General features: G+C 40.6%; 1 protein-coding gene across 1 annotated transcript in view; it reads left to right on the plus strand.

Moving 5' to 3' along the window:
* Positions 1-13,994, plus strand: part of Cngb3 (cyclic nucleotide gated channel subunit beta 3) — a 217,912-nt gene that overhangs the window by 89,124 nt on the left and 114,794 nt on the right. The window contains exons 4-6 of the mRNA XM_052175774.1: positions 5,884-6,041; positions 7,176-7,322; positions 8,492-8,700. Of these exons, the coding sequence (XP_052031734.1) occupies positions 5,884-6,041; positions 7,176-7,322; positions 8,492-8,700 (514 nt within the window). The remainder of the gene's footprint in view (positions 1-5,883; positions 6,042-7,175; positions 7,323-8,491; positions 8,701-13,994) is intronic.

The following is a 13,994-nucleotide window of genomic DNA, read 5'->3' on the forward strand; positions in this document are numbered from 1 at the left end:
ATACTTTCTACCATCTCTTCTAGACCAGTGGCTCCCATATCAACATCTCCGTTTTAGTTTTCTCTTCTGATATTAAAGCTCAAATTCTCAGTTACCTGTAAACTGAATGCACTTAAAGAGATCTTCCTTCTAAATTCATGCCTCCACTGTAACATACACTGCGTGTTTCTCTTACAACTCCATCCTAGATGCCTATGTGGAGTCAAAAGGATCCCTGTAGACAACTCAGTTTCCTAGAACACCCATAACATATGAGCACAGAATGAGATGCTTAAGATAACAGAACTTAACAGTTCAGGATGTAGAAAAGTGCAAACCACAGATAATAGAAAGGTTCATCTTCTTAGAGCACTGAGGATGAACAGGTTATAAACTGATCTGTAGATGGGCGCATGCATGTGTGTGTATGGAAGCTGCTCTACAAGCTTGTGGTGTCAGCTGGCACTATATGGTCCTCCATGGTTCTCTCCAATTTCCACTCCTGTCATCACATGTACACATGGACTCTTCTCAAGCCACACTCTTTTTCTAAACCAGCTGATGATGTCCTCTCTCCTGAGAATTCTGATGTGATTCCCCACACATGTCTGTGGATCTTTTGGTTATCTATAACTTGAAAGCCTAGGTTTGAACTTTTATTTCACTTTACAAGACTACAACAGTGTTTGCTCATGTTATTTTATTTGTCTACCCTTTAGATAAAGAAGTGGTATTCATCCTCTAAAGTTCAACATAAACATCTCCTTTAATTACTTATTTGAGGGATTGGAGAGATGGTTATGAGCACTGACTGCTCTTCCATAGATCTAGATTTCAACTCTGACCACATGTTGACTCACAACCATCTCTAATGAATACCAATGCTGCCTTCTTGCATGCAGACATATATGCACAGTGAACACCGTATACATGCAAATAATTAAATACAAGAGAGAGAGAGAGAAAGACACAGAGAGAAAGAATTTATATGAAGACACCATCAACCCATCAACTTATTTCATGTCTCCATAGAATGGGTCATCTTAAATAAACTGTATATAAATAATATATATGCACACATGTATGTGTATATAACATGCAATATTATTCTGCTATTTAAAATACTTTCATTTCACAAAATACTTTCATTTGTGACAACGTATATGAACAGCAAAACACAATGTTAAATAAAATTAGTGAAGTACATAAGGATGAATGTCACATGTTCTCACTCATGTGGAGATTTAAGGAAGTACTCTTATAGAAGTAGATAGAAGAGTGATCATTGAATAAGGGACACATGGATAGAAAGAAACTGGATGACAGAAGCCCAGGCACAGTTTTATCAGTTATACCAGAGAATCAAATCCTAATGATCTACACATAATAGATGAGCATTGTTATGAATAATTAGATGTTAAAAAATTCTGAACAAAAGACATTAGAAGTGTTTAAAAATGTTACAGTGAAAACATTTTAATCATTAGAAATTATACAAACATGCTGAGTCATCATTGTGCTCTGTAATATGTACAATTTTGCCTGGTTAAATTAAAATAAGTAAATGAAACAAAATAAATCTGAAAATACACCTTTAACCATTCTTTTGTGATAAGCTACAATGGCAACCTTAAACTGGAGAACTTGTTTAAAATTGTGTGTGTGTGTGTGTGTGTGTGTGTGTGTGTGTGTGTGTGTGTAGGTACACATGCAATCAAGCATGCAGAGCCTAGAAGGCAGCGTCAAATTCCCTGGTGTTGTACTTACAGATTGTTGTGAACCACACAAATCTGGTCATCTGGAAGATCAGAAGGCTGGGCCATCTCCCAGGTCTATCTTAAATGTGATACATGAGTTTCCACATGTAAATGTTAAGTATTTATGTGTTATGCAAATCAGTACCCACATGTAAATGTTAAGTGTTCATGTCCTATCTCATTTTCCACAGTTAGCTACTTCCCACACCTCAATATTGAAAGCCTACATCCACTACCGAGGCAAGGAGGCAAGGGCCTCTGAAGACCCTGAAACAAGTGTCATTTGTTCAATTTTAAGCTACAAGTACACCTCTGATTAAATTAAAGTAATGAGGAGCTATAACTAAGATATTGATGAAAGGGGATAAAATTATAATCTTGTGGCAATTCCACAGCCAGCTGGAGCTTATAGATATTCAGGAAATGAGAAATATTCTCCTCAGAGGTCAGGGTTTGAAACAGACATTTTGACAATGTAAGTACCTGACTTTATAATTAATGACCCAACAGCAGTCAACTTTGCTTTTTTATAGATCTTTAAAGCACTGAACTAAATCAAATAAGGTCCAGCAAAAGGTAAGAAGTAGCAGTTTTATCGAATAAGCAATCACTAAAAGTCTGACTTCTCCTCAGTATTCTGGGGTATAAGGAAAAGACACTGTCCTTGACCTTACATAGATGATGTTATCCACATAAGTTCTCTTATATCCCTTTAACCAATGACCATCAATTTCTTGCCTTCAGAACTGCATCTTCAATGTCTCCAGGGTAACATAAACACGACCCCATTACACACCCCAGACACTTTGAACTGAATACACATACCAAAATAAAACTTTTTTCCCCATTCACCCACTACAAACATTATATTATGGCTTAAGACTTAATGTGCCTGTGGTGGTTTGACTGAAAATGGCCCTCATAGGATCATGGAGAGTGGCACTATTAGGAAATATGGACTTAAGAGGACATGTGGCCTTGTTGGAGGATATGTGTCTCTGGGGTTGGGCTTTGAGGTTTCAACTGCTCAAACCAGATCCAGTGACCCTCTCCCTCTCCCTCTCCCTCTCCCTCTCCCTCTCCCTCTCCCTCTCCCTCTCACTCTCACTCTCCCTCCCCCCTCTCCCTCTCCCTCCCCCCTCTCCCTCTCACTCTCCCTCTCCTTCCCCCCCTCCCTCTCCCTCCCCCCCTCTCCCTCTCCGCTCTCCCTCTCCCTCTCCCTCCCCCCCTCTCTCTCCCCCCCCTGCTCTCTGCTAATCCAGAAACAGAAATCCTGGCTCTGTCTTCAGTACCATGTCTACCTGAACACCTTCATGTTCCCCACCATGATAATAATGGATTAAATCTCTGAACCTGTTAGCCAGACCCAATTAAATGTTTTCATGGTGTCTCTTCACTGCAATAGAAACCCTAAGACAGCCCCCTCCCCATAGGTTCTTATGTGAAAACCTGGTTTCCAACTTGTGGCACTGTTTTGAGAAGTTGTGAAACATTTAGGATACCAAACCTAGCTGAAGGAATTAGGTCACTATCAGTAAGCCTTAAGCGTTAGACTCACCTTTAGTTCTACTGCAAACTCTTTTTCTATTGGTTCAAGCCATCTGAAAAAGTATTCGCAAGCTTTGACCTCTGGAGTCAGAGAGCATGAATTGTAATCATAAGGAAGGAAGAAAAATAAACTGGGAATAGTGGCATGTGCCTTTATTCCTAGGATCCAGGAGAGCAAGGCTAGCAGATCTCTGTGAGGTGAAGCTAGCTTGGACTACATAGTGAATTCCAGGACACGCAGGCCTACAGAAAGAGACCCTGAATCGGAGACACCACTGAAGGAGCACACTTGAGACAACCCTCAGCCCAGTGCCACATGGCACTGTGAGGAGCATAGCGCTCCTGAGACAACCCCAAACACCCAGAGGATCAGGCACCACTAAGATGAGCAAGTATGTGGTAGAGAGACAGAAGGGAAAGAGAAGCACAGGATGCGTGAATAATGAAAAGACGTGGCTACACCACCTAAGACCATGAGGAGATCCTGGCTTATACAACTGCTGAGGGCCAAGTCTGGGTCCATGGCCTGCAGCAGCGGGATCTGTTAATCCCAAAGGCCAAGCAAATGTCCCTGGTCTGAACTACTGCCTGGGGCCATGTTGATGTCTGAGGTCTAGGCAGAGCATCCTGGGACATCTGGCCCTGAAGTCGGGGAACCATGAGCGCTGGCCCTGCCACTTGCCTGCTCTGACATGGTGAGGGCACTGGAAGATGCCTTCTCTCCCTCTCCACCTGAAGCACTGGGAAAAGCTAACCTGGGATCATGAAAGCTGGAGAGCTCTCCCTGCCCCTCACTGACTGCAGCACTTAGGACAGCAAGACCTGCACCTTGCCTGGGCAGTACAATAGAACTGGCCCTGGTAGAAAAGGTGAAAGTAAGATGCCTCAAATGGCAGGAGAGTGTCAGAGCTGGCCCTGAACCTTGCAGACTGAAAGCCACAAGATCTCCAATGACACAAGGCAATGACAGGATATCTGAGAGGCGTCCCATTGTGGATCCAGTATTGATATCGTAGCAGAAGTCAGAGGCCTGGAACCAGACCAATGACTTATTACAATGAACATGTGCAAGTAAAAATGTGTGGACAGACTGTGTTCTGTGTGACACACTCTGACAGCACTACAACTCCCACGAAGAATCTTTTTTTTCTTTTGTGGGGGAGGTTGCAAAAGGACAGAGGGTGGATATAAAGGGGCAGTGGGATGAGTGGGGTTGGGGTGCATGATGGGAAACTCATGAAGAAGCAATAAAAAGTTAAATGAATGGAGGAGTGAATGAAAAATAAACAAATAAATAAATACACCAAAGAAGGAGGGAGAGAGGTAAGGGAGGAAAGAAGGAAGGGAGGGATGGAGGGAGGGAGGGACAGAGGGAGGGAGGGAGGAAGGAAGGAAGGAAGGAAGGAAGGAAGGAAGGAAGGAAGGAAGGAAGGAAGGAAGGAAGAGAGAAGGGGTCTAGAGCTTTTACAGATACATACATTCATGGAGCAGGTTGGAGATAAAAGCTCACAAGCGTGGACTTGCTAGAGGATTTTCCTAAGTAGCCTCTACAGGTTTCCCAGTAGCAGTGTGAAAGCCATTCGATGCAGAAAAAGAGGATGGCATGTGAGCAGATAATTACAAAATGGACTGACTGACTTGACAACTGTTACTCTGCAAGTCCTATGCTTGTGCTGTTGCAGAATGGAAGTTACTTAAGAGATGTCAGATGAATTGTTTTTCTCTTGTTGTAGAACAAATCACCACACACCCAGAGGCTTACACTGTCACCTGTCCAGGTTCCTGGATCAGGAGCCTGGTGGTGTTGGCTGGACATTCTGCAGAAACTCTTTCATGGCTGAAATCAAGGTGTCAGCCTCTTCTGGCATGGGCCTCATAAGGATGCTTTGGGAAGAATCTACTTTCATATTATTGTCAAAACTCAGATCCATATAGTTATAGGACTAAAGCCTGTTTTCTTGTTATCAGCTGTTCAGAAGTTACTGTCAGCCTGGTGGCAACCTCCTGAAATTCTTATCAGTAACCACCTTTTTCTTTGAAGACCACCTTGGGGTGGGGAATTTCTAGACAGGAGCCTCCTCCCTACACTTCAAATCTCTGACTTTCTGTTCTGTTGCCAGCCAAAGAAACTGTATTTTCAGGGATTTTTGATGATTATATCAACCTGATGTACCATTCCATCTTGATATAAATCATGCCATATACCATTTGCTAACTCTAGCATCAAAACACACATATTCATCATCCTGGGATTATGGAGTCATGGTGTCATCTTAGATCCTGCCTGCCACACCAACTTTGCTTGTAGAGACAGAGGTTAATTATAGAACCACCTCCTAAGATCCCATTTTGTCAAGAATGAGCATTTGCTGTTTATACAACTATAATTTTTCCAATAGCATATGTGCTACTGAAGCTAGTACCTACTATCTAATTTTTCAATGGCAATCTGTGTTACACCAGAACTATTTCCATTTTAGTTTTGTGTTTTTGTTGTTTTATTCAGTTGTAAAAATGAGATATTAATAATCTTGAATACAGGAAGGAAAAATCTGTATGTATCTCCTCAGATGCCTATCACCATTTTTTCTTTGTTTAGCTTTAAGACCAAAGTGCTTAAAACCTCAATTATAAATGAATATACTGATGCCCATCTACACAACCTAGTGGAAAGGATGCGCGAAAGGACTGCTTTCTACAAGAAAACACTGTCAGAGGGAGAGAATTCCCCTGAATCAGAAGCTAGCTCTCATACTGGTAAGCATTATTCCCTCAAAATACTGGCAAAAAAGAAGTTGTAAAGGAACATGGTTTTGGCCAATTACTCAGCTTAGAACCCAGAAAAGCAGATCCTGAGACAATAATTTTAGATACATTATATTACTTTATTTTGAGAGAGATTCAGAAATCTGAGAATAGCAAGAGACAAACAAGGAAATTAAGGTGAGGGTACATTAGTGTGACCCAGCAGGGCTGGATCTAATGGGAAAATGAGAGTTACCCCAAGAAGAAGAAGAAGCTAGGGGGATGTCTCAGTAGTTAAAGTTCATGCTTTGCACGAATAAGGATCTGAGTTCAATCAACAGAACCCACATCTTTTCAAAGAAGCAGCATTCTGTGGAGGATGCGCAAGAAAAAAATTGAGATGAAGAAAAATATAGTGAGTCCATCAACAATACCTGCTATAAGTTCTATTGTTAATACTAAACAATACTCAAATTATACAAAATGTATTGCTTGAATATATAAGAATAATTAATGGAGTAAAAGATTTTTTAAAAGTCACATAAAGGAGGGATAATTACTAACATTCTCAGTAATAAAAGAAATGTGGCTATGATAAAATAAGAACAAAAGATCAAAAATAATACAATTTTAGGATTGAGCGTTGCTTAGTATGAATCATAAAGAAAGAAGAGAAATCACTGTTTAAGAACAGATAAATGTCTTCAAGTCTAATTATAATGAAATGGGGTACACTTGAAGGAAGTTCTGTTTTCAAAGGATACTGTATATTATACAGTAGTTAATGTTTGAAAAGATAATGTTGAAAAATCATAGTTTGATAAATATATATTGAAAAAATAATATTTTGAACTTTATTTACCCATAACTCAAAAGAAATGTATGAAATAATTTTATTCAGAGTTTTTATATACACCACTGTTCTATTTCTTATTTATATATATTTAGGAAGTACAACATGATGTTTTATAATACATATAGAAAAATAAAGATCATTAGTTTAAACATTAGGGTTTTGCTTTGCTTGTCTACATGGAAAGGGGAAGATTTTTCAAATACTCTAATTTAATCAAAACCAAATGTTCTCCTTATCAAGCTAACGTATTTTAACCTAATAAACACATTTCTTCTTTTTCCCCCATAAATCAATATCTACAGATATATCATCTAAACAAGAGAACAATTCTAAGCTAAAAGAACAGCACCAAGACATGTCTTGCAAACTCCAGGGAGTAGCTGTAAAAGAGTACCTAAGAAGAATGAGACTTCCTGGAAGCATAGATTCCTACACAGGTACCATCGAAGGGGATCCTACTAGGATGGCCAACAGTCACAAGAGCCCCTTTCACCCAGACATATGGAGACAGCTTCAGTTTTCCCACAGTGTGTACTATCTGGAAAGCATAATTTAAAACGTGTGATCTGAAAAGGTTTGTTTTTCTTTCTTTCTTGAAGACAGATAAAAATACTCCTGACTGTTTTAAAACCCAGGCTAGGACTTTTCCTGGCTGAAATCATCTTTGAAAAGAAAGTCTCAAGGAACTTGGAAATATGAACAGATACACACACATAGGCACACACACACACACACACACACACACACACATATACATACACACATATATATATATAAAATGTATGTTCTTCTTCCATGGTTTTACTAATTACTCTAATCAGGTAAATCCTCCCAGAGGCAAATAAAAGCACATATGAAGGGACTCGAGTTACCTGAAGCAACTGGTTCTCTTTTCTTTCAGAACCAATTTTCTTCTAGCAGAGTGAGGCCTTTCTCTCACTTGCCATGGGCAAACCTTAACTACTAGGACCAAACACCCCTTTTTCAGGAAGACCTTGCCAATGGCACATCTAAATTTTCCAGTATCCCATTATCCTGAATCCAAACAGAGAAGTTAAATACTGGAATAGACTCAATCTAGCCAAAAGACAAAAAGAGCACTGTCCAAATTTGGAAAAAGTGATACTGTCATTTTGCTTCTTTTTGAGGCTTCTACTCAAGACAGAACTGTGTTAAACATTTAATAGAAGTTCTTACTAAAGTGCTTATCTCCAAAGCCACAGGATCAGGGAGATGTTTCAGTCTATAAAGTGCCAACCTACCATGTAAGCATGAGACCCTGGATCTGGATTCCCAGCACCCATGTAAAGGCTGGTGTAGATAGTGCATATTTAATCCAATCAACTGAATAGAAGACAGCTAGGTCCCCAAAGCTTGGTAGCTAGTCAGTCTTGCCAGTGGATGAACTAAGAGACTGTGTCTCAAAAAATATGGTGGAACTGGCAATTAGACACACAGTGTCAGCCTCTATTCTCTCCACCACAGTGCACACACAAACACACCAGACACACACACCCAAAAATAGCACCTCACTTTGATCAACCCAAGAAACTTCTTAGAATACTTGTATAATGCTGTTGGCATGACATCAATTCTGTTTTGCTAGATCGGGTCTATCTCCTGTGGCTCCTGCTTGTCACCATTGCATATAACTGGAACTGTTGGCTGCTACCAGTGCGCCTCATCTTTCCATGCCAAACACCAGACAACAGGAACTACTGGATTATTACTGACATCGTATGTGATATCATCTACCTTGGTGATATATTATTGATCCAGCCAAGACTCCAATTTGTAAGAAGAGGAGAAATTATTGTAAGTAGGGTTTGGAAGAAGAAATTGACAAATGAACAATATCTAATTGGACTACAAAAATAATCTAAGTTTGCAAGATTGTTTCATTTAATGTTTAATTGTCTTTCTCTGGATAGAGGCTTGTGAGGGTTGCGATATTCTAATTCATCTATCTTGTTATCTGTCTCTGGTACTCTGTCTTCCATTTGATCCACTCCATTAGTAGATCATTCTACTGGGTTTCTGTATGACTAAATGAGCTTTACATTTCTAAAACATTTTTTCAGAATTTCTCTTTATTCGATTCTTCTTTCATATCCTCTATTGATGTCCTTCTTTGTTCAACTGATTCTTTGTATTCTCTTTGAATTAATTTGTGAGTTTATTTTCTCTTTGATTTAATTTAAATAGTCTTGTGATTATCCTTTTTAATTTGTATGAAATTCTACCTAACTCCATTTCACTGGAATTCTCTTCTAAGGGATTATTTTTATAGAGCTCATATTGCCTTGCTTATACATATACTTCTATATTAGAATGTGCGAATCCAGGATTATTTTGATGATTGCATTGTTACTATCTGTTTTCTTTTAGTTAAAGGGTTTCAATGCTCAAATGAGACTAGATGGTGATCAGTTTGAATTACTGTTCATCCCCACTGTACTAGGAATGTAGTCCAGAAGCTAAATTTGGCACATGTACTCAGGAAACCTGGTAGAATGCCCTATAACAGAGTGTTTACTGCAGAATATTTACTGCAGAAACCACACATACTAGATGGTCCCATTGTGGCTTAACACATCATCTCTTATCTTCAATAACTATTGGAAGATAGTGGAAGAAGAGTAGTATAGAATATGCTAAGTAAGACTAGAGAGGGGAGAAAAATGTGGTAAGGATAGAGATTAGTATAATGCTGAGGGAAAAAAGAAAAGTAGATACAAGTTGTGGTAGTATTGGGATGCAGAGAGTTTAAAAGTTATTAATGCTGCGGAAGGCTAAGGTTAATAGGTAAGACAAGGAGGGGATGAGAATAGAAAAAGAAGAGATGAGGTAATAATGACAAGGAAAATATACATGATGTTTATAGGATGGCTAGTAGACAGTCTGTCCTTATCCTTTGCATGACTGTAACTTACTGTACTACCCATACAGGTGTCTACTGAGCATATGTATATTCAAAATTTACAATTAAGCAATATGAAAATGCAAAATTCTCAACCATATTTTATCCATATTTCTAATGTTCAACATCATGCCATGACTGTGCTGTATTGCAATGCTTTGAAGTACTGTTTAGCCTCTGGAGAGGAAAGCCATGAAAAACACTGAGAGGCTTTGGGCTCTCCTTCAGGAGCCCACCACAGGGAAGAAACGCATGCCTCACCAGGAGCAAGTGAAAAGCCCGGGATTGACTTATGTGGTAATGAGTAGATCTTCTAGTCTTCTTCTTTTTAATCTTGACTTTCCAAATCCATCACTTCCCGTTTACCAGGATCAACTGCAGCAGCCTACTTCAAAAGTCAAAATTCTTACCTTTGAGAAAGCATATTCTTCTAGGTTTATTTCCCAGGTTGGAATTTCATAGTCTACCTGCTTTTCAGACACTTCTGAACTAGCCAGAAAGAAGGGTTTCCCCAAGATGTCCCCTGTGACTTCCTTGTCACAAAATCCTACAAGGATTTCATAAAATACACTTTGTAAGATCAGAGTTTGAAGGGTCAGCAGCCATAAAGCTGAGAAACTCAGAATCATATGTACTATTGAATAACAGACCAGGCTTCTTTAATCTTGAATATTTCCTTTTGAGTCTTCAGAAACTCTTAAGTTTTCAAAACTATGAAAGGAGTAATTTTATTAATTCTTATTTTTAAATTTTTGTTTTCTGGGATATGTGCCCTATGTTTAATTTTTTTCACTGAATTATATAATTATCAATTATAGCCAAAGCTGTAGCAAATATCTATTTATAATCTTCCCAGTGAAGATTTCAGAGCATGAGTTCACCATTCTCCAAGCCCAGAACTCATGGCTGCTTGATGGATGATAATGGTGGTGGTGTACAAATGAGAGAAGTAACAGCACCAAAAAGTATAAATAAAAAACCCCACTAATTTCAGCCTCTATTAGATGCATAAAATCATTGTTTGACAAATGGAAAATGACAAAATCACTAAAAGGAGACTTTTATTTTCAATTTTCTAAGAGATGTTTGCACACAATACAGTGTTAAAACCAAGGAAAATAATCAATAACAACACACTCAATGGTCTCTATTTAGAATGCATTACCATGAGCTACAAACACAAAGCAGGAACTAATTGCTTTGTTTGTTCAAAAGAAGTTTAATGGTTCCTTTAATTTAGAGTAGGTAGTTTTAGCCTTTGAAAGTTGATTACATTTGGTACAAAGTTTGTGTACACTGAGTTCCCTAGCTGAAGTTCTCACCATGCTTGTCTACACACTCTCGTTAATTTATACCACAGAAGTGTTCATTCATCTATTGAACAAATATTTAAATGTCTACATATACTAGGTAGATATGCCTACCTGCTTCCTGTACATATACTGTATTTAGTTAATACATGTGGCACCAGAGCTGGAATACAGAAATATTAATTCTGCAAGTCTTTTAAGAGAAAGAGTAAGGTACAAACAGCCACAATGAAAGAAACCAAGAAGTTTCCATGTGTTCTATATTTAGTAACAACATCTTTTGAAAATGATGCTGTATAAATTAAAAGCATACCAACAAAGATACCTCATTATAAAAATTCTCTTATATGCAGACAAAACAAAGTTGACAGTGGGTTATATGTTGTTCACATGAGTATTTAATATGTGTGCCCGTGACTTTGTGCAGGTGCATGCACATGGGTACCTTGTTGTATGTGGGAAGGTAAAAGGATAACTAGCAGGAGTTAGCTCTACCTTCAGTCATATGGATTCTGGGAATCAAACTCAGGTTGTTAGTTTTAGTGAATGTGCCCTTAACTGCTGAGCAAATTCATAGGCCTAGCTCTGGATATCTGATATGAGACATTGTTACAACTTTTGATTGATAAAATTCACACAAAGGATCTATGGAAATACTTAGGGCAAACTAAAATCTTTGTTAGTTAGATCCAGGAAACTGCTTGGCACACTCAACCTTCACAATTAATGTTTATAAAAGTGACCTGAGAGAGGTTCGGTGGCGGTGGCTGCGGCGGCAGCAGTGCACCAGTGGCTGGTCCAGCTGAAGGGCCATCAGCAGTGGAACCAAGGCGACACAGGGTCCAGTTAGGCCCTGCGCCCACGACCACTGACCTTCGCTGACCAGCCGGGCTACAAGCAGCTGCAGTTTTGCGGGGCCTTTTGCTGCACGGAAGCCACTTCGGAACTCGGTCTCCCGCCAGTCAGGAGAGGCTCACATCCATCTTGGTTTCGGGCTCCAGAGAGATCGGATAGACTGAGGTACACAAACATAATCTGAGGCCAACACCGCGGGGGTCTGAGCCCGACGGGCGTTGGCCTGCACCCAGGCCCTGGGCTGTTCAGGGGGCCATCGGGGTGCCAACCTAGCCAGGAGGTTTTTTGCCCTGGCCTGCGCGCGTGCCGCCATTTTGCCTACAGGAGCCAGAGTGCTCGGGAGGGCAGAGACAGCTAACAAGCATAGCCTGAGGCTAACAAAGCGGGGGTCTAGGCCCCAACAGGCCCTGGACTGACCCCAAGAACTGGGCGGCTTGGTGGGCCATCTGTGTGTCAACCCGCCCAGGAGGTTGTTAGCACAGCAGACTCTCCCGGCGCTTTCGGGGAGCATGAGGACACATGCCCGCCATCCTGGTCACCTGGCAGACCCAATTAACAGTCATAGCCCTAGGGGAACTTTGCTCGGACCTTGGCCTCCCAGGCTTTTGCCTGGACTCAGGGCCTGGGCAGTCAGGCTAACCTTGTGTGCGCCAGCCCTGCTGGGGGATCGGCTGCCCAGCAGAGTGATCAGAACACAAGGGAGGTCCCGGCAGCATACACCAACAGCGCTCCCTGGGGGTGCACACGGGCCCCATCTGATCGACAGACACAATCTGGGACAAGGCCTCAGATGGGAGCCCTCAGCTCAACTCTCTCCGCTTCCGGATCCAGATCAGCCTGGGGGCTGCACCACATCTCCAGGTCCTGCAAGAGGCTAGAGGGTCATCCGGGCGGCCAGCTGGGAGAAGTCAGTGTGCTCCGGTGAATCCAGCGGGCCCCAGCAGGAGCCTTCGGGTGCCTGCTTTGGGATCTGAACAGCCTGGGCAGCAGCACCCTGTTTACAGGCAGTGCAGGAGGTAAGCTGTGCACCAGAGGCCAACTGGGAAGGGGAAGCTTGCACTGGTGAGTCCAGCACTGACAAGACAAACTAAAACCAGTGACAACTAGATGGCAAAAGGCAAACGCAGGAACATCACTAACAGAAATCAAGGCAATATGGCAACATCTGAACCCAATTCTCCTCTACCAACATGTCCTAGATACCGCATCACATCAGATTTGGATATAAAATCACTGGTCATGATGCTGGTACAGGAACACATGAAGGACATACTTAAAGAAATTCAGGAGAAAATGGATCAAAAGTTAGAAGCCCTTGCAAGGGAAACACAAAAATCATTGAAAGAAATCCAGGAGAATGCAAAAGCCAACAATGAGGAAACACAAAAAACACTTAAAGAAATACAGGAGAACTTTGGTCAACAGGCTGAGGTCATGAAAGAGGAAACACAAAAATCTCTTAAAGAATTACAGGAGAACTTTGGTCAACAGGCTGAGGTCATGAAAGAGAAAACACAAAAATCTCTTAAAGAATTGCAGGAAAGCACAAACAAGCAAGTGAAGGAGCTGAGCAAAACCATCCAGGATCTAAAATCAGAAGTAGAAACAACTAAAAAAACTCAAAGGGAGACAACTTTGGAGATAGAAAGCCTTGGGAAGAAATCAGGGGACAGAGATGCAAATATCAACAACAGAATACAAGAGATAGAAGAAAGAATCTCAGATGCTGAAGATTCCATAGAAACCATGGACTCAACAGTTAAAGAAAATGCAAAATGCAAAAAGCTTGTAACCCAAAATATCCAGGAAATCCAGGACACAATGAGAAGACCAAACCTAAGGATTATAGGCATAGATGAGAGTGAAGATTTACAACTTAAAGGGCCAGCAAATATCTTCAATAAAATTATGGAAGAAAACTTCCCTAACCTAAAGAGAAAGATGCCCATGAATATACAAGAAGCCTACAGAACTCCAAACAGACTGGACCAGAACAGAAATACTTCCCGTCACATAATAATCAA

The sequence above is a fragment of the Apodemus sylvaticus genome, chromosome 3, assembly GCF_947179515.1.
Source record: "Apodemus sylvaticus chromosome 3, mApoSyl1.1, whole genome shotgun sequence".
In the NCBI taxonomy this organism is placed as follows: domain Eukaryota; kingdom Metazoa; phylum Chordata; class Mammalia; order Rodentia; family Muridae; genus Apodemus; species Apodemus sylvaticus.